The sequence below is a fragment of the Poecile atricapillus genome, chromosome 22 (assembly GCF_030490865.1).
Source record: "Poecile atricapillus isolate bPoeAtr1 chromosome 22, bPoeAtr1.hap1, whole genome shotgun sequence".
NCBI lineage: Eukaryota > Metazoa > Chordata > Aves > Passeriformes > Paridae > Poecile > Poecile atricapillus.
The window spans coordinates 2,100,416-2,124,762 of record NC_081270.1 but is presented as its reverse complement, the minus strand read 5'-3'; the positions used below and the strand labels follow the sequence as shown (position 1 = coordinate 2,124,762).

The window sequence follows — 24,347 nt, the reverse complement described above, 5'->3', positions numbered from 1 at the left end:
AGAATTTAGGTAAATATTGAATGGTTGTAATTTAAGTGAATATTAAATTGTCGGAATTTAGGTGAATATTAATTAAATTATCAGAATTTTGGACAGCCTTTTCCTGCAGGGCCTGGTGGAGTTAAATCACTTTTTTTTTCCTTTTTCTATTTCTGGAATGATGATCAAAATTTACTGAATGCCTCTTTGCTATGGAACCACAGCCCTGGAGCAAGGAATACTGAAAATTTCAGGTTCCCAAGCGTTGTTGTGAAGAACTCCTGCAGGCTCCAGGAGCAAGAACTCCGGGCTCCAGGTCAGAGTTTTGGGTTTTTTTTAATCACACTGAGGAATAATTTTGGATGGAGGTGATCACAAAAATTGGGGACCAGTTACAGCAGTGCATCAAGAAGTTCTTTATTTTCTTTATTTTTTTTTTAAGAATGAAAATACTCACTGGTTTAGATTAATTTGCAAATTCTTTAATTGAGCTGGACTGATTAAATTCCAGTAACACACAGTGGAGAGATGGAAAAAATTTAATCTAGGGAAGAAAAGAGCAGAAATGGAAAAACTTTTAAGGAATAAAAGAGCAGAATAGTTACTTGTCAACATGAGTGGGGAAAAGAAAAATCTTGGTGATATGACTGGATATTGACTTGGTACTGCTGGAAACAATGTGAAGTTTTTTGGTGATCTTTGCCTGGTTTTTTGGGATGGAGGAACCTCCTGCTGTGCCTTTGGAGAGTGTGATTTGCACAGAGCTCATTTCCATGTGTCTTTCTCTGATTTCCATGGAAAACAAATGGAATGAGCTGGGATTTGAATGGGTAATGCCCCCTTTGTATCACACACACAACTGCTGTTACCTGTCAGAATGTTCTTTTTACTTCTCTTTTATTGGATATATTTGAAAATTCTTACAAGGCTTGGGAAAGTATTCCTGGATGTATCTCTGGAGCTGTTAATTAATAAGAAAGGCAAATTACCAGAAGCGTTTACAGGGAAGTGGTGTTGGTGAGGCTCACATTGCCAGACTTGAGAGATTGATGTAAAATACCATTTCTGTAGGTTGTTTCATTACTTGAACCTAATTTTGGCTCCTTTTTGGGGCTGAAAGGTGTTTCCAGAGAGGATGGAGGCTGCTCCTCTGGAGTTCAGCTGCTGAGCCCTATGCTTTCAGAGCTCTAGTTCATGTATGATTGTGCCTGGGGCCATACAGTGCTTGTAAACATGATTTTCTCCTTAAAATGCAGCTTCTGCTGATGACAGGTGACAGAGGGTGTGGTTTATTGTCTGTTCACCGAATCCTCCTCTGGCTGCTCCTCAGCGGGGTTCTGGCAATAATCCCCCGTGTTCAGATCAGGCCTGAACACCATGATGTAGCATTTGGGCACGAAGTAGCTGGCCAAGATCCCCAGGGTGGTGGCCTGGATGGTGCAAATCTGTGTGACAGCCCTGAGGACTGTCCTCAGCGTGGCAAAAACCACCACAAAGAAGATCCAGATGATGAAATAAATGAGGGTGGCAAAGGTGATGCCCCTGGCCACGTTGTACCTCCTGGCCGGGGTTTGCACCATGAAGGTGCACAGGAAGCAGGCGAAGGCCAGGCAGCTGTTGTAGCCGTGCAGAAGGGCAAAGGCAGCCCAGGACTGGGTGCCACACACCAGCACCACCTCGCTGGGCAGGGATTTGTAGTCGGCCACCAAGTAATCGGGGCCCAGGCGGAGGTGGCAGAAGCAGAGCAGCGCCTGGGTGAGGAGGGACGTGGCCACCAGCAGCCAGGCCCTGCCGTGGGTCACCCAGCGCAGCAGCCTGGGAGCGCAGCGGGGGAATTCCGTCAGCAGGCTGATCTCCAGGGCCTTGGGGACGAAGGTGGAGAAGCAGCCGTTGAGGCACAGGGCGTAGGAGAGCTGCTGCACCGCGCACAGCCTGGCGCTGGGCCTGCCCACGTACAGGCAGCAGCTGAGGCTCTGCAGCAGCAGCCAGAGCAGGGCAAAGAGGGTCCTGCCACCCCCTGCCACCTGCACCAGGGGGGTCTGCAGGTGCTTCAGGAACAGCAGCGCTGACAAGCAGCTCAGGGCCACCGTCAGGGCCATCAGTGTCATCAAGGCCACGGCCATGGGCTCGTCCCAGAAGAGGAACCTCTCGGTGCGCTCGTGGCACCGTGTGCTGCGGGCCGGGGCCCACTGGTGCTGCGGGCATGGGGAGCAGCTGGTGCTGTCTGCAGAGAGAGCCTGGTGAGCACCCCACAGGACCTGCCACCACTGGCAGGCCTTGGGGGTGATCACACAAGGATTAGGTGGTGTTTCAGGGGGTGTTTTGCCTGGTTCCCTCCCTCCAAGGTGTGCTGGATCTCCAAAGCTTGTGGTAGTTCACCCTCTACTTTCCCACCCTCCTCCCTTGTATTTCGTGCCGCTGTTTCCCTTCCCCAGCAATACCAAAATTTTATGCATTCTAGCCATACCCCCAGCATTCCATGATACTCCTCTCTCCTACCTCTGCAGATAAAATGTTGTCCTCATTCCTTCCCTCTGGGCCCAAGAGTGAAGAGCAGAACAGAGGGGAACACCTGACAGTGCTTATGGAGGAGAGCTCCCAGCTCATCATCACCTCAGCCAGGAGACAGTTAAATCCAGTTAAAGCCTTTAAATTCCCCAGACCTCACCTGTACTGCTCCAGAAGGTGTTTTCTGAACAGTCTGTACAGTCATAGCAGCAGAGATTGAATCCTTTTATTCTTCTGAATTGTCCTGGTTGGCAGCGTCTGAAGCACTCGGATGTGGGCTCCTGGCAAAGGCAGGAATGAACATCAGCCAGGCACCTCCAGGAGAATCGTAATCTCAAACAAATAAGAAGAAATTGTGCCATTGTTACCTTCTTATCTGCAGTGTGGAACTGGATCTGGGACTTCTGGATGTACAGGGACTGGTCATAGTCCCCCACGGGCAGGTAGGTCAGGGTGCCATCCCTCCAGGCCCAGAAGATGAGTTTATACCCGGTGTTTGTGCCATGGGATTGATCAAACCTGAAGCTCTGGCCATTCACCTCGAACGGGAGGGTGTTCATGAAGTGCAGCAGCTGGGGAGGAAATGAAATCAAAATGGATTTTGGTACGGTTGTTCTCGTTTGGAGGATGGTAATTCTGCCAGCTGCAATCAGTTGTCCCTTTGGTGGGCTAAGATTGTGACAGTCTGTCTGTGATGTGACAAAAACCTGCCATTTGGCCCTCACATCTTTCCTCACCTGCCAGGACCTGATAGGTGTTTTGGGACAGCCTTCAGAGGTGCAGCCCAGGGCTCTGTGCAGGGCGTGGGCCACGCTGTACACGGCCACGTGCACCGGCTGCACCATGGTCACCCTGAGCAGGGGCCAGATGTCCCCAAGGGTGACGTGGTCACACTGCTGGCAGTGTGTGTCCAGCACCTCAGTGTTCATGAGGCGGCTCAGCTCCCGGGACTGCTGGCAGAATTTCTCTTGCTCAACAGAGCTGAAGAGCTCAGCCACGTACTCCTGGAAGCCAGGGACTGTCCCTGTTCTCGAGACAAAGCCCAGCACTGTCCCGATGCTCTGGATGTTGGGCGTGTAGGCGGCGACGTCCGACAGCATCCAGGCCTCGGTGCCAATCCAGACCTTCTTGCCCAGCCCCATCCTGATGCTGTGTTCCAGCAGGGCCTGGGCAGGCAGGCTGTAGGCAAACAGCACGACCACGTTGACTTTGGTGCTGTTAATTAATTTAACAGTGTCTTCCAGCTGCTTTCTGGCGTTGGGCTCAGCCAGGTCTGTGGGGATGAACCCCTCGAAGGCAATGCAGATGTTGTCATTGCCAGCCATGCTCAGGAAGAGAGCCTGGGCGCCCCGGCCGTACTCATCGTCGCTGCCCACCGTGGCGATCCAGTTCCAGCCAAACTGGTTGAGCAGCCTCACCACGGCTTCCACCAGGTTCTTGTCGCTGGGGACAGTGCGGTAGAAGGACGGGTACAGCTCCGTGTTGCTCAGGGTCTCGCTGCTGGCTCCGTAGCTCACCTGCCCATGGAACAGAGAGGAAGGGAGGAAAACATGGAAGTGGCCACAGCCCAGGTCACTCACCTCTCTTCTTCTTTAGTTTTAGCACATTAAATTTTCCAAAATGATGGTCAGGGTTGGCAGTAAAAGAATTCATCCCAAGGGATTCACCGAGAGAGCCATAAAGTATCTCCTTTGTGTCTCTCATCACTATGAAACGATAATTAATTTCTACACAGGGTGACACACTCAAGATTGTTATTTCTTAGCTCGGTGTTAAATTCCCCTGACCATGAGAGCTCTGTTGTAGTAACTGGGTATTTAATCACAGATGTATTAACAAGGGATCCTCTAGGAGCTGCGTTATTCCCATTTGACATGGATCAGAGTGGTCTGAGTTGTGTCTGTTCTCTCAGGGAAATGAAACACTCGAGTGTGCCCAGGAGGGCAGTTACTGACCCACCCGAGAGCACTGAAGAAATCTGTGACAGAGGGAAGACTGGAATCTCTGCTTTACCACCAAACCCTTCCCCACCAAAAAGGAAGAAAATTCATAAAAGGCTTGGGAAAGGATTCCTGGATGTATCTCTGGAGCTGTTATTTAAGAAGAAAGGGAAATTACCAGGCGTGCTTACTGGGAAGTGGTTTGAGTGAGGCTTCTGGCTCACACTGAGACATTAATATAAAGTATCAGTTCTGGAGGTTGTTTCATTACCTGAACCAAAAAGGAAGAATTCCTGCCTCTCCAGAGACGTTTTTACCTGCGGGATCAAGAAGGAGCTGAAGAGCTTGGCTGTGAGCAGGCAGAGATCTGACTTGTGGGGCCCAATGATGGCAGTGATGCGGGGCTGGTACTCGGTGTAGTTGCAGAGAATCCCGATCCCTGTGGTGCCGTTCCGGGTCAGGAACAGCAGGCTGGGCTGCAGGGCCACCAGGGGCTCAAAGCAGGTGTCATACATGTCGTATCCCAGCTTTATTCCTGGCAGGAGGGAGCTGGAATTGTTGATCTGGTCAATGGCGAACCTCATCCCGAGAGCCCAGATCAGCCCGTCCATGAATAACCTGGGGGCAGAGGGGACAGGAGTGACATGGCCTGGCAGTGCTGTCCCCTGTCACCTCCTCTGACATTTTGGCATCCACATGGCCAAGCAAGACATTCCTGCTGTTGCCAGCAGAGCATCCCTGGACCCACTCATGAGTTTTTTGCTCTGACAGCACCTTCCCAGTTCACTTAATCTTTTCTGCCAGCAAAAATATCCCTGGAGCTTCCCAGGAGAAGGAACAGAGGTAGAGACCAGTCTAGCTGTGAGAGCCAAGACTTTGTGTCCTTCACCCACTAAGCCAAAGATTCCCAAAGTGCTAATTCAGGAGACTGATCGTGATTGAAATGTGGGATTTTTCCTGGGGTTTTCCTTCTCTGTGTACCCCAGCACACTGAGCACATCCCCTGCCCCAGGAATGTGAAGATGGAAGGATTTTGGACCCTGCTGTCCTGAGCTTTGCTGCTGCCAGAGCAGGAGGAGGACACAAGCCTGGCTTCTCGTTCTCCTCACCTAGAGCTGTGGGTAGGTGGTGATGTGCTGGTGGGAACCAGCCTGGCGTAAGTGAGGAGGAAATGCTGCTCACACCTACAAACCCAACTGATTTTGGTTCCTGCTCTGCCCTGTACCTGCTGCTGAGTGTCGTTTGTCCTAAAAAGCAACAGCACCATCCCAAAATGTGATCTACCTATCAGTGTAGAACACAAAAGCATTTCCATTTTAGCACCAGTTGATGTCCCAGTGTGCAAACTCTTCTCTGTCCCATCCCACCTCCAGCAGAACCCCACTTCATTTTCCCTTTTTTTCCCAGATGCCAGCCCTGCTCTTACCTCTCACAGCGCGGCAGGGTGGGCTCTGAGCGAGCCGTCAGGTTCACTGTGTCCTTCCCAAAGGGGAACAAACCCCCCAGGATAAAATCCCCCGGCCTCCTGAACTGAGCTGACAGACACGAGGGGCTGAGGGAGGCAGCAGAGCCAAAGCTCAGGCACAGCCAAAGCCCAGGGAGCTTCATTTTGGGAGAAAAGGGATCTGGGAAAAGGAAGGGGAGCAGAGAATCCAGGCTCAGCTGTTCCTGGGAAGTCTCTTTAAATAGAGCTCGGAGGGATTGAAGTCATGGGGGGGAATTTGTTTAGCAAAATGCATTAAATTAAATTTAGTGGGCAATAATCAAATACCCTCTGAGGGCACTTAGGTGCAAACCACTGCTCTCATCCTGATTTCCTTTACTTAGTGAGTACCCTTTACTCAGAGTGATTTACAAATCATTGTCATAGCTGTGGAAATTTGGGGTCCTCTGGGGAGAGGTGATAAAACCCAGGTGCCCCACTCTAATTCTGGTAAAAGACTTACACAACAGTAATTTTTATCTATTTATTTTTTAAATTTGAGGTCACCTCATCATGGAAATAACCAAATCTTCCTCAGGGCATGGCAGGAATTTGCCTGGAGAGGCCATTCCCAGGTCACAAGGTTGGTGAGCTGTCACTCAGCTGTATTGATATTCTTTAGGAAGTTATTACTGGCTGATCTAATTTTTTTTGCCCTCACACTGAGCTGGGACATTAATTTCAGTTTGAAAACTTAAATCCAAGTTCACAGCATGGTAATTTAGCTTTCATTACTGTATTTTTTCTGTCCAGGGTTGGATTTTAGGAGAGCTCTGAATGAAAAGTTCAATTTCCTGTGTTTTCTACTGTACCAGAAAACTGCTTTTGCTGCCAAAGCGATGCTCAAAGGCTGGAATATTTTCCTTGCAGGAAGAGAAGCAGATACAGAGATCTAAATACAGGAATACTTCAGGGAAGCACCAGTTGCAGCTGTGTTTTCCAGGTATGTTCATACTGACATTTTTTTAAAGGATCTTTTCCCTTTACTGGACTATTTAAGTGTCAGCTTTAACTATAAATTTTTTAAAAATAAGTTCTAAATACAATCCTGAATTTTGGGTAAGCTCATCTTCAATATTAATGTTTATCTCCTAAGAGGAATACTTAGAACGAGTGTGACAAGGGAGAAAACATTTTTTTCTTGTGGTCATACCATCATTTCAAGAGATCTAAACCCATTTTTTCCCTTGACAGACATGCATTATTTGATTTAGTTTAAGGCATTTAATTCATTGCACAGATGAAATAGCAGCTGGAAATGAAACAGATTTTTCTGGGAAAAGAAAATCTGAGTAGGTCACACTGTAAATCGTGTCCCTTCCACCACCACACCCCCAGAGTGTGATCCCACAAAGGACACTCCTCAAAAACACATTATTCACATAATTTAATGTCCAGTTAGTCCAGTCTCCATGAGGTAATAGTGATTTCCTGAATTTTTCAGTGTTGTATTAGGCCAAAAAGAGACAATCAACCTGTCAGAGCCTGTAGGATTCCCCCACGTGTCCCTGCCATCCTGGACTAACCCTGTAGAGCTTTTCCAGCTTCCCAAAAGCTCAGTAAATCCCATCTGATGTACTTTGGCTCTTCCAGTGGTTTTCAGTAGAAGGCAGAAGCCTCACAAAGCAGTGATTTACAGTACAAGTGTGGATTTCCCCCCAGAGAGGCAGAAAATCCTTTTTGTAGGCATTTGACACATTCACAAAAGAAATAAAACACACAAGAATACAACTCAGAGGCAAACAGCTCCAGGTTGGGCTGGACAAAGGGGATTGTGCAGCACAAATTAAAATCTGCTGCACATCCCAAGTGCAAAAAGCTTGGATTCAACGAGCAGGGATGTGACAGAGGAAAGGTGCTGCTGGATGGCTCCCTGCACCAGGAACATCCAGCCCCACTTCCTTCAGCTCCTTGGGCCCCACCATGAGGTGGCTGTGACAGGGAAAGGACCTTCCTTTCCCCAGTGCATTACTCAGGATTGAATTCTCCAGGTGAAGCCCCGAGGTGGGTTTTTGTATAAACCATGGTGGCCAGGTGAGCTCCCATGGGGTTCAGACACCACAGCTCAAATGTGTGCTGGCACACGAGGCCACTATTGCTGAAAACACACAGAAGCTGCTCAAGGTTGGCTTGAAAAGAAAAACCTTTTCTGGGAACCAAAAAAAAATAAATCCCTTAGCAGCTCAACCTGATGTGGATTTTTTCCCCTAACTGAAGGGCTCTACGCACAAACTGACAGATGTAAAAAAAGAACCGTTCCACATTTATAAAGTGAAGCATCCTGACCAGTTTGGCCAACTCCTCGGCTGCAGGCCGGAAAGAAAAGGTGAAAATAATCACGGACAGAGAACCGGAGGGGTTGTGCTTCTGCAAAAATGTGATTTTCACCGTGGGCTCATCGGAAGCTCCCTCAGGGCAGGTCGAGCAGCTTATGCTGCGCGAAGAGCTCCTGGGTGATGCTGTAAACGTCGCCGATGTAGGGGATGGCCTCTCCCAGCATGGCCACGGCCTCCTCGGGCGGGCCCACGTTCATGATCTCCAGGAAGGCATCGCGGGAGGGCAGCGCGCAGAACGCCACGGTGGCGGCTTTGCGGATGACCCAGGGGTGGTGCTCGGCCAGCGAGGCGTTGTAGGCGTCGGTGCAGAGCACGGAGGTGCGGGAGTCTCCGGAGCGCAGCCCCTCCAGGAAGAGCTGCAGCCAGCGCAGGGCGCGGTGCAGCCGCAGCACCGTGCGGCAGCCGGAGTCGGGCCGTGCCCGCAGCGCCGCCGGCCCCGCCGCCAGCTCCTGCTGCACCATGGCCTGCAGCGACACGAAACGCTGCCGCTGGCAGTGCCCCTCCAGCAGCGCCACCTTGGCCACCGCGTCCTTGGAGATGAAGGAGAAGACGGCGCCCAGGCTCTGCAGGAAGCTGCGGAAGGGAGATTGGGGGGGGTGTGACAAAAGGTTTGGGGGAGGAAGGGATAGAGGGTCAGCCACTTGAGGGGTGGAAAGAGAAACGCAAAACACCTGAGGGGTGAAAAGACAACCCCAAAAACACTTCAGGGGTGAAAAAACAACCAAAAAAAACCCCTGAGAGGTAAAAAGAGAACCCCAAAACCACCTCAGGGGTGAAAAGAGAATCCCAAAACCACCTCAGGGGTGAAAAGAGAACCCCAGATCGATGCCCTGAGAGCCAGAGCTGTTTGCAGGAGCACTGGCGCATCACCCTGGCGCTGGCAAAGCTGCCCCAGGGCTGTGCAGGACATTCCCACAGGGAAGAAAGGCTCCTGCTGGGCCAGGAGAAGGGATCATTCTGGCACCCGCTGAGATCCCAGCCAAGAGCAGAAGCTGCAGCTCACCGGCCACTTTGAATTTACAGCTCTGGCCTCGAAGGGTGAAGCCTCGCAAAGCTCACAGTAATTAAGCACCAGAAGCACAGAATGTCCTGGGTTGAAGGGGACCTTAAAGCTCGTCCGGTGCCAAAGCTGGCCTTGGGCACTTCCAGGGACGGAGCAGCCACAGCTTCTCGGGAAATCCATCCCAGCACCTCCCCACCCTCCCAGCTCCGAATTCCTTCCCAATATCCCACCTAACCCTGCCCTCTGTCAATGTGAATCCATTTCCCCTTGTCCTGCCACTCCAGGCTCCTGTAAAGCATCTCTCTGCACCTTTCCTGCCAGCTCCAGCGCTGGCAAGGGCCACAGCTCGTTTAAATGCTTAAACTGGGGAAACTGCCTTAAACTTCTACAAATACAACAGTGACAATATAATCTGATGTGGGCCAAAGCTCCGTGTGCAAGATCTCCCTCAGAAAGTGACTGGGATTTCTTCCTAAAATCCCCTCTGTCGGTGTGAAGCCATCGCCCCCTGTCCTGTCACTCCATCCTTCTGCCACAGCCCCCCTCCGAAGGAGCCGCTCGCTCGCTGCCGGGACTCACCGGATGAGCCCGCGCCAGCCGCTCAGGTAGGGCTCCAGCAGCACCTCCCGCTGCTCCGTCACGCACCTCCGGAAGGCGTCCAGAACCTCCCTCAGGCTGAACGCACCTGCGGCCGCCGCCGCCATCGCTCCGCGGCACCGCCCCCTCGTCCTTCCGCATCCCGCACCGCCAGCTCAGCCAATCAGCACCGCGTCCGTCACCCGCCGCGCCCCGCGGGCCAATCCGCTTTGAGTGCGTCACCGAGGCTCGACCAATCCACGCGGGGGGCGCGAGGGGCGGGGTGCGCGCGGGGCGGGGCGCGGCTGGGCGGCGCAGGCGCGGAGGAGGCGCCGGGCGCTGTGAGGGGCTGCGGGCGAGCTTGGGTGAGTTTGCGGTTTTTTGTGTGTTTTTATGCGGTTTTGTGTGGTTTTTTGTGCTTTTTTGGTCTGTTTTTATGTGTTTCTATCTGTGTTTTCCCGGCTCTCAGCAGTAGTCGGGGATATCGAAGGCAAATAGGGCCGGTTTCCTACAGGTTGTTGTTTATCACCTTACCCGCGTTTTCTGTCTCTCCTCAGGAAAAAGTTTGGCCTCTCCTCGAATCTTCGGCCAGATCCTGGATGAGAATTAAAATGGCGGCTGTAAAACCAGCGAAATTCTCTCTTTTTGTGCCTCCCACGGATCTGCTTGTGGAGTAATTTTCTCTGTGGGTTTGGGACCTGGAGTGGGGTAAAAATGCCTGAGATCAAAGTCACTCCCTTGGGTAAGTCCAACCTAAAATCGCCTTGAAATACAAACACTGAAAACCTGTTGGATTTGGAATTCAGGGTAATAATGGCCAGGCTGCTGGAGCAGTGCCCTGATTTTTCCTGTCAGCATCTCTCTGCCCTCCATTGGTTTTTCCGGTGGCAGTTATAACTATTTGGATTAATTAATCAGGATTAATGAATTCGTTCTGGTAAAGGCACTGTGGTATTGTGATAGACCATTAATTCACCTACCAATTTCTCGTTTTTCCATGTTTAATCTTTTTTTTTATGGATTCTGAAGTGAGAGGCAGAAGATGTGCTGAGCAGAACTGCTTTATCCTCATGGATAATTTTCAGGCTTGGTGTGTGTTTAAATTAATGAAGCTTAATGAGGGCAGAGCTGGAAGTTGAGTTCTAATCCTTGCCAGATAAAGGATTTTTTCTCTTCCTTGAAACTGCAGTTGCTGGAAGTTTGTGCAGACTTTTACCTATTTTTCTTTTGGAAGAGTTGCAGCTTTTCCCAGAGGTGTTTTACTGGTGTTTTGCTGGTATTTTAGTGCTGTTTTGTTGATATTTTGCTGGTGTTTTACTGATGTTTTGCTGGTGTTTTATTGGTGTTTTGCTGGTGTCCAGGTGCTGGCCAGGACGTGGGCAGGAGCTGCATCCTGGTGTCCATTGCTGGCAAGAACGTGATGCTGGACTGTGGGATGCACATGGGCTACAACGATGATGTGGGTGTCCCCAGGGCCAGCTCCAGCCATCCCCCCCGTCCCACAGTGTCCCCTGGGGCAGCTCCAGCCATCCCCCCCGTCCCACAGTGTCCCCTGGGCCAGCTCCAGTCATCCCCCCCTGTCCCAGGTGCATTTTTGTGCTCCTCTGTCAGCCACTGCTGGAGCTGGACTATGGCAGAGTTGCTCTTTCCCCTTAAAAATCTCCCTTCCTGCTCAAAATGTCCCTTCAAGTATTCCATGAAATGCCACCATCTAGCCCTTCTTTCCCTAGCTCATGGGCTTTGGAAAAATGTTTATTAATGCAGCTGCATGGGTTTGGACCCTCTGTATTTCCTGTGGGCAGGAATCCTGCCCTTAGCTTTAGGGCACTTCATTCCATGTGGGATGCTCACCACGTTCCTGGTGCTCCAGGAAGAGAGAAGGACACTCCTGATTTTGGGTTCCCTGACACGGCAGGAAAGGAATAATGGCACAAATATTCTGTAGGATTTTGTTCAAGCAGCAAATGTGCTGTGACAGGAAAGCTTTGGGGCTTTGTGCCTCAGAAGCAGGATGTGTTCAGCACCTGTTTTACTTGGAAGATAGAATATATTTATGAAAGGCTCAGTTCTCTGTCCCTTCCTTTCTGCCTCTCCCTGCACACAAAAGCTGCTGGTGTTGCCTGGAGAGGGCTCAGCACATTCCCAGAGTCCCAGGCCCTTCCCTCTATGTTTTTGTGGGATCAGTGATGCATTCCTGATGGATTGCCTGTTTTCCCATGGCTGCAGAGGCGCTTCCCTGACTTCTCCTACATCACCCAGAATGGAAGGCTGACTGATTTCCTGGACTGTGTCATCATCAGGTGAGGCACCTTCCTTGTCCCAGCTCTTTTTGTGCTGTCCCCTGCCATCCCAAACACTTTCCAAGCCCATCCCTCATATTTTTCATATTCATATTCTATCATATTCATGCTTTTTCCATGTCCTGCAGAGCTTCAGAAGGTCTGGGAACCACCCAAGCTGAATCCTGTGCAACCATTGAGAGTTGTTTTTGTTTTTATTTTTGCAGCCATTTCCACCTGGACCACTGTGGGGCTCTGCCCTATTTCAGTGAGATGGTTGGATACGATGGCCCCATTTACATGACCCACCCCACCAAGGCCATCTGCCCCATCCTGCTGGAGGACTACAGGAAAATCACCGTGGATAAGAAAGGGGAAACCAACTTCTTCACCTCCCAGATGATCAAAGACTGCATGAAGAAGGTGGTGGCTGTGCACCTCCACCAGACAGTGCAGGTGAAGGGGCTTTGCTGGTCTTGCAGGAGGCAAAAAAACCCCAATTTTAATTGAAAATATTGGCATTAATGGAGGGTTTTGCTGTTGGGGTAGGTGGATGAGGAGCTGGAGATCAAGGCCTACTATGCAGGCCATGTGCTGGGAGCTGCCATGTTCCAGATCAAGGTTGGCTGTGAGTCCGTGGTGTATACTGTGAGTATGCCCAGGTTTAGAATTACTTCTCTCTTTTTATCTAGAAATATTCCCAGATATTTATAGATCCCTTCATTGGCTCAAAAATATCACTGGATTTCTCTTCTTCTCTCAGGGTGATTATAACATGACACCAGACAGACACCTGGGGTGAGTAAAAAGCTGAATTTCTGTGAGTTTTGAGGATTTCTGACTGGAGGATTTCTGCACAGCTTCTGTTAATAGTAGGAGCTTATCAACTTTAATTCTTTGGAATATTTAATGATATCTCTGCTGGAAATGGAGATGCAATTTTAAATTGTGAGAATGAAGATATTTGCATTAAACCTGCCAGATAGACCTTCATGTAATCTGAATATTCACATTCATCTGATTTTGGGGCTGTAGTTGGATTTCAGTGTTTGAAATGTTTTTTCCTGGTGTTTTTACTTTCTAAGAGATTATTAATCACAAACTTCAACGCTTATGTGTTATAACATTATAAATCTGCCATATATGTATTTTCATTGGCATATATGAGAGATATGTGACATCCCTGCTATTCAGATGAATATTTTAATGCATTTAAAACTGGATAAATGTTGCTTTTCAAGGTCTGTAATATCAGTTTTGAGCTGGAATAATTAAAGCTGTCACAGAATTCCCAAGACACACTTTATTCCCATTTCCTGTGGACACAGTGACATTCCCCAAACCAGCTTGGAGACCTTCAGATTAAAAATGCCAGAAACCATTTCCTAACGAGATTTTTGGTTGAAATTCCCTCTGTTCAGAGCTGCCTGGATTGATAAATGCCGCCCTGATCTGCTGATCAGTGAATCCACCTATGCCACCACCATCAGGGATTCCAAACGCTGCAGGGAAAGGGATTTCCTGAAGAAAGTCCATGAGACTGTGGAAAGAGGAGGGAAGGTACAGTGGCCTCTCCCACAGATTTGTTGCTCTCTACAAATCCTCAACAATACCAACAAATCCTGATTTCATATCCTCCAGGAGAGAAATTCCCCTCGGTGCAGGTAGAGCTGAGCCTGTGCCTTTCATTCCAAACTGCAAAACATTCCTGGGAATTGGAAGAATATCAAGAAGTGAGAGGGATTTGTTCAGAAATAATAGCCACAGTGCATTTTATGCTATTTGGCTTTCTCAGACTCTGAATTCCACCTCTATTCCAGGTTCTCATCCCAGTTTTTGCCCTTGGACGTGCCCAGGAGCTTTGTATTTTATTGGAAACTTTCTGGTGAGTGCAGCCTGGGCATGTCCCACCTGCTTTTTGGGATCTTCTGTGTCTGATGAATGTTGAAAGTGGCAGGAATTTGTCTGTAGTGAGGAGAAGAGCACTAAAACCTGCATGGGGGTGTAGCATTGTTAAAATACTGATTTAGGGCTCATGAAAATAGGGAAATACACCCAAAAAAAACCAACCTTGGGACATTCCACAGCTTTCTGGATAGCCAGGATTTACTTTATCCCTCACAGGTCACTTCTTTTGCAGGGAAAGGATGAACTTGAAAGCTCCAATTTACTTTTCCACGGGCCTGACAGAGAAGGCCAATCATTATTACAAACTCTTCATCACCTGGACTAACCAGAAAATCCGGAAAACTTTTGTGCAGAGGAACATGTTTGAGTTCAAACACATCAAAGCCTTTGACAGAGCCTTTGCAGACAACCCAGGGCCTATGGTAGGTGGGTGCTGGTGAGGGACTGTGGGTCTGGCAGCTCTTTTATTTCCAGTGTGATCCCAAATCCTGGTGGGAAAAGCATCCTAAGCATCCTCCACCCCATGAATCCCACATAAAAACCTCTGTGGCCAGGCCATCTCTGTAAATATTACATCTCTTTCTGGTTTTATTTCATTAAAGGTGAAACACCCAGAGAAAATGAAAATTCAAACCAGGATTTTCTTTTCCACACAATCTTTTATTGCTGCTTTAATTCTGGTTTATTTGGTATCATTAAAAAAACACTCTGAGTCTTTCATCAGACACTGGGGATGCTCACAAATATTTCCTAAAACAGGGAATATTGTTTTTATTTTCTAAAACTGTGGGTCAGACGCTGGGGATTTTAGACAGAGTGGGAAGAAAATCAAACAGCAAAAATCCGTATTTGTGCAGTGTTGGTGATGGGTATTGGTGGATACTCTGCACAGATCCAGGATATTGCTATAAATCATGGAAAAAATGGTTTTCTATAGTGATTTATGGCACATCTTTGACTTACAGGTGGTGTTTGCAACCCCTGGAATGCTCCATGCAGGACAGTCCCTCCAAATCTTCAGGAAATGGGCAGGGAATGAGAAGAATATGGTAAGAAATTGGTTTTTTTGGGGTGGTGTTTTATGTTGATGTGAGTTAAAAGTACTGAGATTGTAGCAAAGCTTTTCCTGAGGAGCTGGAATTAAAGGACACAAGTCCTCTCTGAACCAGGACATTCAAGCTCTAAATTTGTGACTATTATGATGACCAAATCCATGGAATTGTTGATTTTCCTGTTCTTTTTTCCCAGGTGATCATGCCTGGCTACTGCGTCCAGGGAACTGTGGGCCACAAGATCCTCAGTGGGCAAAGGAAGCTGGAGATGGAAGGAAGACAAATGGTAAGTTGGGTTTTCAATTTCCAGCACTGAAAATACCTCAAAATAATCTTTGGATTTGGAGTTGCACTTGTTTTGGTTTTTTTCCCTTTCACTTTAGCAAAGTTGCATTTGGGTTTTTTCCCCTTTTTGCATTAATTTCTACCAAAAAACAAAGGAGCCCTTTGCTTCTACCATAAAACTTTCAGGGGCACTTTATGCTGTTTAATAACGAGTCCTAATGAGGAAAATAGGTAAAATTGATAAATGATAAATTTTTAAGCAGATTTGGGTAATAAAACACCAGCTGACCTTCAGTATTTGCTTTGTTCATGTGACAAATATTGTCTGAAATGGGGCAGTTTGAGCCTTTAAGTTATGACAGCTTTTTGTTAAGAGAATTTAGGTTTTCTTCTTCATCCTCTTAAGTAAATTGAGAGGGTTCTGGGTGTGTTCCGAAGGAATTTCCAACTTGTAAATCCTGTGCTCTGCTCCTCCCAGCTGGAAGTGAAGATGCAGGTGGAGTACATGTCCTTCAGTGCCCATGCCGATGCCAAGGGCATCATGCAGCTGATCCGCCAGGCTGAGCCCAGGAATGTGCTCCTGGTGCACGGGGAAGCCAAGAAAATGGAGTTCCTGAAGCAGAAAATCGAGCAGGAATTCCGTAGGTATCCATGGGAGGGGAGGGAATGGCATCCAGCTTGAAAATCACATTTTTCTTCCCTCAGCATGGTTAGGTGTGGTATTTATACCTCCCCTCAAAGAACAGATGCCTGTAACATCTTAATCAGCATTAATTAAGCCCAGTTAATTGCAGTGACCCCCTTGGAACTGAAGTTTTGTTGCTGCTGCTTCCTTTGCAGATGTCAGCTGCTTCATGCCAGCCAATGGAGAGACCACCACCATCCTCACCAACCCCTGCATCCCTGTGGACATCTCCCTGGGCCTCCTCAAAAGGGAAACAGCCATAGGTGATACTTCCCACCCCCAATTTTCCTCCCTGCTGCTGCTTTTTGTAGTGCTGCTGTTGGTAGAAAGCTGTACATTTATATTTAATAACATCTAAAATCAATGTACACACCCTGCCTGGTTTGTTACCCTTGAGTGCTTGTAGCACCTTGGTTTGGGAAAGCTGGAATTACTTTTATAAACTGAACTTTAGAAAAATAATCTAATTCTTCCATCAGGAAGTGCTCTGGGAAAAGAGGGAGTTGCTCTAAATATTATTGCTTAGGTGTCAGTATTTCTGATAATGGTTAAACACCATTGATGCATTGAACAGATAAGAGAAGAAAGGTGTAAAATTCCAATGTCTGAACCTCAGCAGGGCCTCAGAGCCCCAGCCTCAGTCCTAGAGTAGTTTTGGGTGAAAAACCAGCACCTCATGTGTTTTTCTCCCCCTGGCTTTGCTTTAGGTCCTTTACCAGATGCCAAGAAGCCAAAGCTGATGCATGGCACGTTACTCATGAAGGACAACGTGAGTGAAAGAGTCCTTGTGCTTGACTTGTGTCCTCTTGGGGTGTTTTGTGACTTCTCAGGGTGTTTTCTGTCCTCTCAGGGTGGTTTTTTGTGCCCTTTCAGAGTGTTTTGTGCCCTCAGGGGGTGTTTTGTGCCCTTAGAGGGTGTTTTGTGCCCTCAGAGGGTGTTTTGAGCCCTCAGAGGGTGTTTTGAGCCCTCTGAGGGTGTTTTGAGCCCTCTGAGGGTGTTTTGAGCCCTCTGAGGGTGTTTTGAGCCCTCAGAGGGTGTTTTGAGCCCTCAGAGGGTGTTTCGAGCCCTCAGAGGGTGTTTCGAGCCCTCTGAGTGTGTTTTTCATGTCCTCTGTGTTTTGTGCCCTCTGAGGCTGTTTTGTTTCCTCTGAGGGTGTTTTTTGGTATCCTCTGAAGGTGGTGTCAAGTTTTTAGGTGCACAAGGAACCCAAATCATGATGAGCAGTTGTGCTTCCTCACAAAGAAGATGCCTCATCTTCAACCTCATCTTTATTGTCAAACATCACTCCCCTGCTAGAGGTTAAACCGTCTTCCAGAGAAGATATTTATCATGTTAAATATTTATTTACTATTATTTAGCTGGATGTTTTGTCCCAGCCTTGCTCTCCCTTTGCTGCCTGCCCTCAGCAGTGACAAACATGCAGCAATGTTTCCGCATGGAAAGGGAATGGTCTTCCCTGCTTCCCCTGACCACAGGGCAGCAACACAATTCCACAAAGCTCAGAGGACTGATTCTCCATGGATTTATCCCTTTTTCCCCATAGAGTTTCCGGCTGGTTTCCCCTGAGCAGGCCCTGAAGGAGCTGGGGCTGGCGGAGCATCAGCTGCGCTTCACCTGCCGTGTCCACATCCAGGACCCGCGCAAGGAGCACGAGACTGTGCTCAGGGTGTACAACCACCTCAAGGGGTGAGCTCTGCTTCCCTGGCAAGGGTTTTTAATCCCTCAGGATTGATGGAGTTGATTTTTTATCCCCCAGGATGGAGTTGATTGTTCCCAATCCAGGCAGCTCAGCTGTAGCACAGGCAGCCCATCCTTTGAGCTGGCAACAGCAGAACCTTAAAAGTTGTTTTTCCCTCTGTGCACCTGCTGCATTCTGAGTTCTTTGCTCAGAGCAGGGCTCAGGTTGGAGCTGTAGAGCCTGGGATAAATTCTGCAGGAGTCATTTCTGCAGGAAATCCTCCATGATTAATGGAAACACCAGAATGCATCAGTGTTTCATAAGTGCATCAGCCCCTTTTCCCTTCCTTGGCCTCAGACACAGCCAGGAGAGGAACAGGCTGGGATTTGGGATGAAGACCCAGGAGTGACCCAGCATTCCAAAGAAATGCCCTGTCTCCTCTCTCTGCAGGATCCTGAAGGATTACTCAGTGCAGCATCTCCCTGATGGCTCCATCACTGTGGAGTCCATCCTGATCCAGGCTACGGCGCACTCGGAGGATCAAGGAACCAAAGTCCTGCTCGTGTCCTGGACTTACCAGGTGGGAATTTCTCATTTCTGACCTGAATTCCTTCCATCCCAAACCATTCCTGCACTGGGGAATCCCTCCTCCTCTGGCTTTGAAGGAGTTTGGAAAACGAGGGGAATCCCTGCTGTTTTGTGACCATCTGGGGTTGAGCAGAAATGGTTTAACAGGAGCTCTCTGGGCCCACTGCAGCAGAGAACTTCTGGGGTAATTCCACTTTCAGTTCAATTCTCTCTGTGTTTTGAGCTCTGCTGAGTATTTCAGGTTGTATTTCTTACTTGGAAAATTTAAAGCAAGTAGACAACTCTTTCTGATCTTAACAGTCTTTTATTTGACAGTCATCCCATCATCTTCACATTCTGTGGCTGGATTATTAAACTTTTTCTTGACAGCAAGGAAATGCCTTTGGAAGGCAAAGCAATAAAATCAGTTTAGCCCTTGACTTCAAGCAAAAATGGGGCTTTTCCTCAAAGGAAGCCCCTCAGGTCCTTTGAGAAGTAGGAGTTTCACACCAATAGTTTGTTATTTGTCGATCGTTTCAATATTTAAGCACAGTTCACATTAGATCTTGCAAGGTCCAGGAATTCTCTCAGTCCATTTCTAGGTACCAAAATTGAATTTACTGCCCCAAATAGGACAATCACAGGAAGATTTTGCTCTCATCCTATTTCTTTTTATCCCTTTTAGGATGAAGAGCTTGGCAGTTATCTCACATCCCTCCTGAAGAAAGGGCTGCCCCAGAGCACCCCCTGAGAGCAGAGCCCAGCCCAGGGTGGGTCACAGAGTCAGATTTTATTTTGTTTACACTGTCAATGCTTTTTTGTGCTTGGTTTTAATAAAAGAATTCCAGTGTTTGTCCAATTCCTGCAGTGACAGGCACCAGCACTGGGATTTTTCCTGCTTGATAAAAAAATATCCAGGCAATCAAGAACCTGTTTTGAGACAGACCCGAGGAGCAATTTTTGACTTGTTTACACATTAAAGTAAAAGTTACTCAGTGTTCTCCCCTCCCACAGCTGATTTCCCTTAAAAACCCCTCAGTACTGCCTCAAACAATTAAAATTCAAAACATAAAAGCATCACAGAGCCTATAGAAAGTAAAAATCCCTAAATGTGCTGATAACCAAGCAGCAAAAATAATTCTTTAATTCCCCATCTTTCCCTCTGGGTCAACTACAAAGAGCCTCCAATCCATTTTTTTACCTTTATCCATAATTGTGCTTGGCTGATAAAACCAATCCCTCTCCAGTGCTGGGAGGATTTCCCACAGCCTAGAAATGGGATAAAAATAGCAATTTCTGCTAAAGGTAAAGGATTATTTTGGGCTGATACTCCCTCTGGGGCTCTCACAGTGCCAGGATTTCCCCCAAACCCTCCCCCAGGGAACACAGGGATTGTCATTTTCCAGAATTTAGGAAAGTTGGAGCTGATTTTCTCACCAAGATTTTAAAATTGCTTTGAGCTAAGAGCAAAATAGAGGATGGGAGAGGCCAGAGGCCAGCCTGGGCTTTTAACAGTAATTAGTAAGAGGTGTCCAATCAAGGACAAGCACCTGGGCACAGGGTGAATTTTAGGCTGAACTTGGAAATTCAGATCCTGATTTTTGTTGATCTGCTGCTCTCAGAGTGATGTTTGAAGGAGCAGAACTGAGCCTGTGCCTCTGTTATACCCAAACCCCACATCCTCTGGAATAAACTTGGTTCTAAGCAGGTTTTAAGCCAGGCCTGTGGTTTTCTGGTGCCTCAGAAATGCCCACAAATGAAAAAATCTCTCCAGTCTCACGTTTCATAGGGGATGGAAACTCAGCAGTTCTCAGAAACCACGTGGGGGCTGTTAATACAAGAAAAGGGGGGAGGAAAGGTCAGAGAATTGTGTTTATATCACCAAATGTCAGTGGAAAAAAGAACTTTGGACACTTAAGACCACACAGTGCAAAGAGCTGGGCTGAGTGTGCAGGGAGAGGAGCTTGTTTACCACTGACTGCTAAATCCTGGGATTTATCAAATATCTGCTCCCTTCTAAACCTCCATTCATCAGTGTCCAGCTTGAATCCACAGCCTGGAAATCCTGGAATATTCCCTGGGAAGCCAAGGCATGATGAGAAGCCCCTATTTGGCTGTGGAATGTGGGCAGCAGCCTGCGAGGGAGCAGGAAAACAGGGAAAAGCCCAGCAGGGCTGCCTGGATCCAGCAATTTCCTGGATTTCCTTCAAATCCCCCACTTCCTGGGATGTGCTGCTTCCCAGGAAACAGCCCCAGGTTCTACCAACCCCAAAATTCAACAGATTGAGCCCAAAACATCCCTGAACACAAACCCAGGAGTGCTCTGGAGGCCTATCCAAGGTTCTGGCTCCCCCAAGGATTGTCCATTTTCTGATCAAAATCTCCATCTGCTTTAACAGCCACCACATGGGAAAAAATGGGTTTTCCAGGCTTGTTTTGAAGGAAATAATCAGAAACATCAGCTCTGTGTGTACGTGGAGTGGATCAGTTGGTTCCATCCCCCGTGGATTTTCCTTCCATGCCTCTGCCCCGACTTGTAGCCCCAGGAAGGGTCCCCAAAATTGTGATCACAGATGGTGAACACCCTCTTGGACCTGAGGCTGAACCTGAAGGGGCAGTGCCAGGCTCTGCTGGAGGAGTGGAAGTGGTACAGGAGGGGGTTCAGGCAGCAGCTGCAGCTCGCCAAGGCCTCGGTCACCCTCTGGATCTCGGGGATCAGGCTGGGGAGCGGCTCCTCCTGGATCCCCCGCAGGAACTGCAGCAGCTGGGTGAGGTGCTGGGGCAGGAAGCAGATGGCACAAATGCCCAGCATGATGGAGATGGTGCCCAGGGCCTTCCTCCTGGCAGCTCTGCGCCGGCTCTGCCACACGCTCCTGGCCACCAGCGGCAGGCCCAGCAGGATGATGGAAAATGGGACAGCCACCCCAAAAATGAAAGCCAGGATGGTGTGAGGGGCTGTGGGGTGAGCCCAGCTCCCAGGGAAGTTCCCAAAGCAGCTCCTCACCCCTCTGCTGTGCAGCACGAGTGGGACAGTGGCAGCCAGGGCCACCACCCACAGGGCTGCGGCCACCAGCATGTAGTGGGTGGCCCTGAGCTGGATGGAGGTGAAGGGGTGCAGCACTGCCAGCCACAGATCCAGGCCGAGGCAGCCGAAAAAGGCAACGCTGAGGGACACGTGGAGGCAGCACAGAGCCTGGGTGACCCTGCAGGCCGTGTCCCCAAAGGTCCAGGTGTCCCCGAGCAGCTGGGCGTGGATCTGGAGAGGCAGCACAGCGAGGAACAGAGTGTCCAGCAGGGCCAGATGCAACAGGAGGATGTAGGAGTGGGACAGGGGCTTCACTCTGCAGGACAGCAGGGACAGGGACAGGGCATTGCCCGCCAGCCCCAGCACCAGCACCGTGCTGTAGCTGACAGCAAACAGGGAGTGCTGCAAATCTGCCCCCAAAGCGCCTCCAGAGCTGGCTTTTGTGCCATTGGAAATTGGGAAATGTGTCCCATTGGAAACTCCCTCAGCCCAGGAAATCCCTGCCATGGTTCCTGCTGGAGAGCAGGAATGATTCCCTCCAGGAATTATTCCCTTCACATGCTGTGAAGACTTAACTCATCCCTCACTCCTGGAGTTTTATTTCATCCCTTGTGGGTGGGAGCTGAAGTTTCACCCCACAGTGATGGTCAGGTCTGTAGGTCAGAGCTTGGGGGGATTTAGATGGGAAGCAGTGTCCCTAAAAAGGAAAAAAGAAACCATTTCAACCACAAATATTTGAGTTTTCCCAGTGGACAGAGCCTTTAGTGGCATTAAAATCATCCCAAGGTGACAAGGCTGCAGCTCCAGAGGAGCTGATGGAAGGGGATGAGGGGAAATGTCCACATTGGGTGAATTTTCAACACCCTAAACCTTCTCTGTGGGGGGAAACCACCACTCACCTGCTCCAAAAGCAGCCTAAAGGACTGAATTTTGTATGTGAGATGGGGGAAGGAGGCACTGCATGAGCAGAACTCTCATCCAGGTCACTTGAGCAATGAACTGCACCCCAACAGTGCAGCTCCCATCAAACAGAAGAGAAATTGGGTAAATAAATCAATTGTGGCACCTCAACCTTGCAGGCAGGGAGGAATTAAAGTCACCCACGATGTGCACAATGTCCCCAAAGGGAGGCACTGAAAGCACCTAAACAACAAAGGCTGGTGGTGCTTTCCAAAGGAAATGCTCAGTTCACACTTCCTCCCAAGAGCTGTTTATCTCAAGAAGTCAGAACTGCCCCAGATACATGAAATGTGAGAAAAGAACATAAGAGGCAAAAAAATGGATAAAAACATGAGGAAAGAGACAAAAACATGAGAAAAGACATGTGAAAAAACACAAAAAACATTATAAAAACATGAAAAAAGGACAAAAAATGAGAAAAGAACATGCAAAAAGAGAAAAAACATGCTAAAAGCATGAGAAATGACAAAAAACAAGAAAAACATGAGAAAAGAGAGATAAAAGCATGAGGAGAGAAAACCATGAAAACATGAGGAAAGAGAAAAAACTATACAAACATGAGAAAAAACAAAAAAAATGAGAAAACATGCAAAAAGAGAAAAAACATGAGAAAAGAGACAAAAAATGATAAAAACATAAGAGACAAAAAACATGAGGTAAGAGACAAAAAAATGATGAAAGAACATGAGAAAAAAAGAAAAAAAAAGTGGTTTCATTTTAAGCCCCCCGACCTCCTTTTTTTAGACATTATTTCATTTACAAGCATACATGAAACATCAAAATTCCCACTGGATTTGGAGTTCATTAAATAATTATATTTTTTCATGTAAATCTGTGGTTGTGTCTCTGAACTTTGGTCACTTGTGGGGTTTTTTTCCTGATTTTTTTTTCTGATTTTGAAGCATCACTGTCACAATCTCCCCATGGAGGGGGTGCTCAAATTGAAAAGGAGCAATAATGCCACAATATAAACAGGAAAATAATGGAGAAGCCCCCTGATAATAAGTATTGTATCAGTATTAATGGACATCAGAATTGTTTGTATGTGGAGTTTGTGCAGGAATTCTCTGCTGAGGGTACAGAGAGCATCTCCTTTCATTCGTTGCCCTTCCATTATTTTTAACAGCTGCTTTGGGACGTAAAAACAAAAAATAAACCCCCTCAACAGTTTTTTCCCAGAGTTTTCCAGGTAATTTACTCCTTAACTCTAGCCTGGGCTGCTCAGTTGCTAAATTTAGGTTTTTATTGGACCAGAAGCTGAAAAACAAGTGCAAAAAACTCAACTGCAGCTATTTCTGCACTGTGGTCGTTATAAAGGGGAAAGACCTGAGCCTGCAGCTTGTTGAAAACCCAAACAGGATTACAATTTAGTACTTCTGTGCCCTGTAAAGACTAAAATAATAAACTGAGATAGAAATATGACTTACCAGAGCTCAGGTCTGAAGGGGGACGTTGAGGTCCCTGCTCAGCTGCTCTGGGGATCTGTCACTGCTGAGAAACCACAGGAAGCCACCAAGAGCTGGCACTGAGACGTCCCCAAAATTGGGGAGGAAGCCCCAGGGGAGCTTTGTTGCTCCCCCAAAAATCCCCGGCACGAGGGAGGCACAAAAATCCCCCCCTGGTGCCCCTCTGGAACCATCCCTGACCCACTCCCCGCTGGGCCTGGAGCTCCCCTCAAAGGCAGGACAGCCAGGGAATGCTGCCATTCCCATTTGCCAGGAAAATTCCAGGCTGGACACACAAATTAAGGTTTGGAACAGCTGGAAAATCCCAGTTTCCCGTACTGATCCAGCAAGGCTGGAGCAGGGAGCACAAACAGGCCCCAAACAGCACCAAGAGACTAGGACTGCTCCAAATCTGTGCTGGGAATTATTCCCTGCGGGATCAAAGAGCTCCAGGGGAGCTGGGAATCTGCTGTCCCCTCTCCTCCCCTGAGCCAGGGAGGTGTGAGGGGGAATTGCTGCTGCAGTCAGCCTCACATTTGGGCCGCGTGTCCTCGGTCAGGGCCGCTCGCTCAATCCCCATCCCAGATCCAGGGGGGCCCTCAGAGGGGTCAGGAATTGCTGCTGCTCCCTCCAGCACA

The 24,347-nt window shown here is 48.4% G+C and overlaps 4 protein-coding genes across 12 annotated transcripts; 1 reads left to right on the top strand and 3 right to left on the bottom strand.

The window, feature by feature from the left end:
- Positions 1–318: 318 nt before the first annotated feature.
- On the bottom strand, positions 319–6,848 carry TAS1R3 (taste 1 receptor member 3). Of its 4 annotated transcripts, XM_058855245.1 has the most exons (6): positions 5,854–6,848; positions 4,745–5,045; positions 3,225–4,004; positions 2,856–3,059; positions 2,648–2,768; positions 319–2,203 (listed from the first exon to the last, which is right to left on the bottom strand). In XM_058855245.1, the coding sequence occupies exons 1-6, from the start codon at positions 6,033–6,035 to the stop codon at positions 1,269–1,271; spliced, it is 2,523 nt and encodes an 840-aa protein (XP_058711228.1). In that variant the 5' UTR covers positions 6,036–6,848; the 3' UTR covers positions 319–1,268. The 4 variants fall into 4 exon arrangements, with proteins under 4 accessions (XP_058711228.1, XP_058711225.1, XP_058711226.1 ...); XM_058855242.1 differs by having other exon boundaries at positions 2,856–4,004; XM_058855243.1 differs by having other exon boundaries at positions 2,648–3,059.
- A 36-nt stretch (positions 6,849–6,884) lies between these two features.
- Positions 6,885–9,994, bottom strand: CPTP (ceramide-1-phosphate transfer protein). The gene is made up of 2 exons (XM_058855260.1): positions 9,829–9,994; positions 6,885–8,819 (listed from the first exon to the last, which is right to left on the bottom strand). Exons 1-2 carry the CDS (start codon positions 9,951–9,953, stop codon positions 8,321–8,323), a joined length of 624 nt encoding a protein of 207 aa, XP_058711243.1. The 5' UTR covers positions 9,954–9,994; the 3' UTR covers positions 6,885–8,320.
- Positions 9,995–10,101: 107 nt separating this feature from the next.
- On the top strand, positions 10,102–19,138 carry INTS11 (integrator complex subunit 11). 3 transcript variants are annotated; one of them, XM_058855249.1, is made up of 18 exons: positions 10,103–10,190; positions 10,383–10,567; positions 11,187–11,284; positions 12,052–12,125; positions 12,332–12,560; positions 12,654–12,752; positions 12,868–12,902; positions 13,526–13,664; positions 13,925–13,989; positions 14,245–14,434; positions 14,978–15,061; positions 15,261–15,350; positions 15,828–15,990; positions 16,190–16,297; positions 16,742–16,803; positions 17,578–17,720; positions 18,163–18,292; positions 18,965–19,138. In XM_058855249.1, exons 2-18 carry the CDS (start codon positions 10,540–10,542, stop codon positions 19,028–19,030), a joined length of 1,803 nt encoding a protein of 600 aa, XP_058711232.1. In that variant the 5' UTR covers positions 10,103–10,190; positions 10,383–10,539; the 3' UTR covers positions 19,031–19,138. The 3 variants fall into 3 exon arrangements, 2 of the variants coding, with proteins under 2 accessions (XP_058711232.1, XP_058711233.1); XR_009279354.1 differs by lacking the exon at positions 18,965–19,138 and having other exon boundaries at positions 10,102–10,190; positions 15,828–15,994; XM_058855250.1 differs by lacking the exons at positions 10,103–10,190; positions 10,383–10,567 and having other exon boundaries at positions 11,933–12,125.
- LOC131587400 (P2Y purinoceptor 2-like) lies at positions 19,085–23,835 on the bottom strand. 4 transcript variants are annotated; one of them, XM_058855257.1, is made up of 3 exons: positions 20,754–22,614; positions 19,481–19,548; positions 19,085–19,209 (listed from the first exon to the last, which is right to left on the bottom strand). In XM_058855257.1, the coding sequence occupies exons 1-3, from the start codon at positions 21,809–21,811 to the stop codon at positions 19,202–19,204; spliced, it is 1,134 nt and encodes a 377-aa protein (XP_058711240.1). In that variant the 5' UTR covers positions 21,812–22,614; the 3' UTR covers positions 19,085–19,201. The 4 variants fall into 4 exon arrangements, with proteins under 4 accessions (XP_058711240.1, XP_058711239.1, XP_058711238.1 ...); XM_058855255.1 differs by lacking the exon at positions 19,085–19,209 and adding an exon at positions 23,692–23,835 and having other exon boundaries at positions 19,290–19,548; positions 20,754–22,001; XM_058855254.1 differs by lacking the exon at positions 19,085–19,209 and having other exon boundaries at positions 19,290–19,548; positions 20,754–22,001; positions 22,204–22,614.
- Between the last annotated feature and the right edge of the window lie 512 nt (positions 23,836–24,347).

What these genes read in the sequence shown, in the direction of transcription:
- LOC131587400 (XM_058855255.1), bottom strand. Translation starts at nt 21,811, where the DNA reads ATGGCAGGGATTTCCTGGGCTGAGGGAGTTTCCAATGGGACACATTTC. An exon ending in AACCAACTGATCCACTCCAC is followed by an intron (nt 19,549 to 20,753) that starts GTACACACAGAG and finishes TCCCATTTCTAG; the next exon opens with GCTGTGGGAAATCCTCCCAG.
- CPTP (XM_058855260.1), bottom strand. Translation starts at nt 9,953, where the DNA reads ATGGCGGCGGCGGCCGCAGGTGCGTTCAGCCTGAGGGAGGTTCTGGAC. An exon ending in GGCTGGCGCGGGCTCATCCG is followed by an intron (nt 8,820 to 9,828) that starts GTGAGTCCCGGC and finishes TCCCTTCCGCAG; the next exon opens with CTTCCTGCAGAGCCTGGGCG.
- TAS1R3 (XM_058855241.1), bottom strand. Translation starts at nt 6,035, where the DNA reads ATGAAGCTCCCTGGGCTTTGGCTGTGCCTGAGCTTTGGCTCTGCTGCC. An exon ending in ACCCTGCCGCGCTGTGAGAG is followed by an intron (nt 5,046 to 5,853) that starts GTAAGAGCAGGG and finishes CTCTGCCCCCAG; the next exon opens with GTTATTCATGGACGGGCTGA. An exon ending in GCTCCTTCTTGATCCCGCAG is followed by an intron (nt 4,005 to 4,744) that starts GTAAAAACGTCT and finishes TTCCATGGGCAG; the next exon opens with GTGAGCTACGGAGCCAGCAG.
- INTS11 (XM_058855249.1), top strand. Translation starts at nt 10,540, where the DNA reads ATGCCTGAGATCAAAGTCACTCCCTTGG. An exon ending in GATCAAAGTCACTCCCTTGG is followed by an intron (nt 10,568 to 11,186) that starts GTAAGTCCAACC and finishes GCTGGTGTCCAG; the next exon opens with GTGCTGGCCAGGACGTGGGC. An exon ending in GTGAGTCCGTGGTGTATACT is followed by an intron (nt 12,753 to 12,867) that starts GTGAGTATGCCC and finishes TTCTTCTCTCAG; the next exon opens with GGTGATTATAACATGACACC.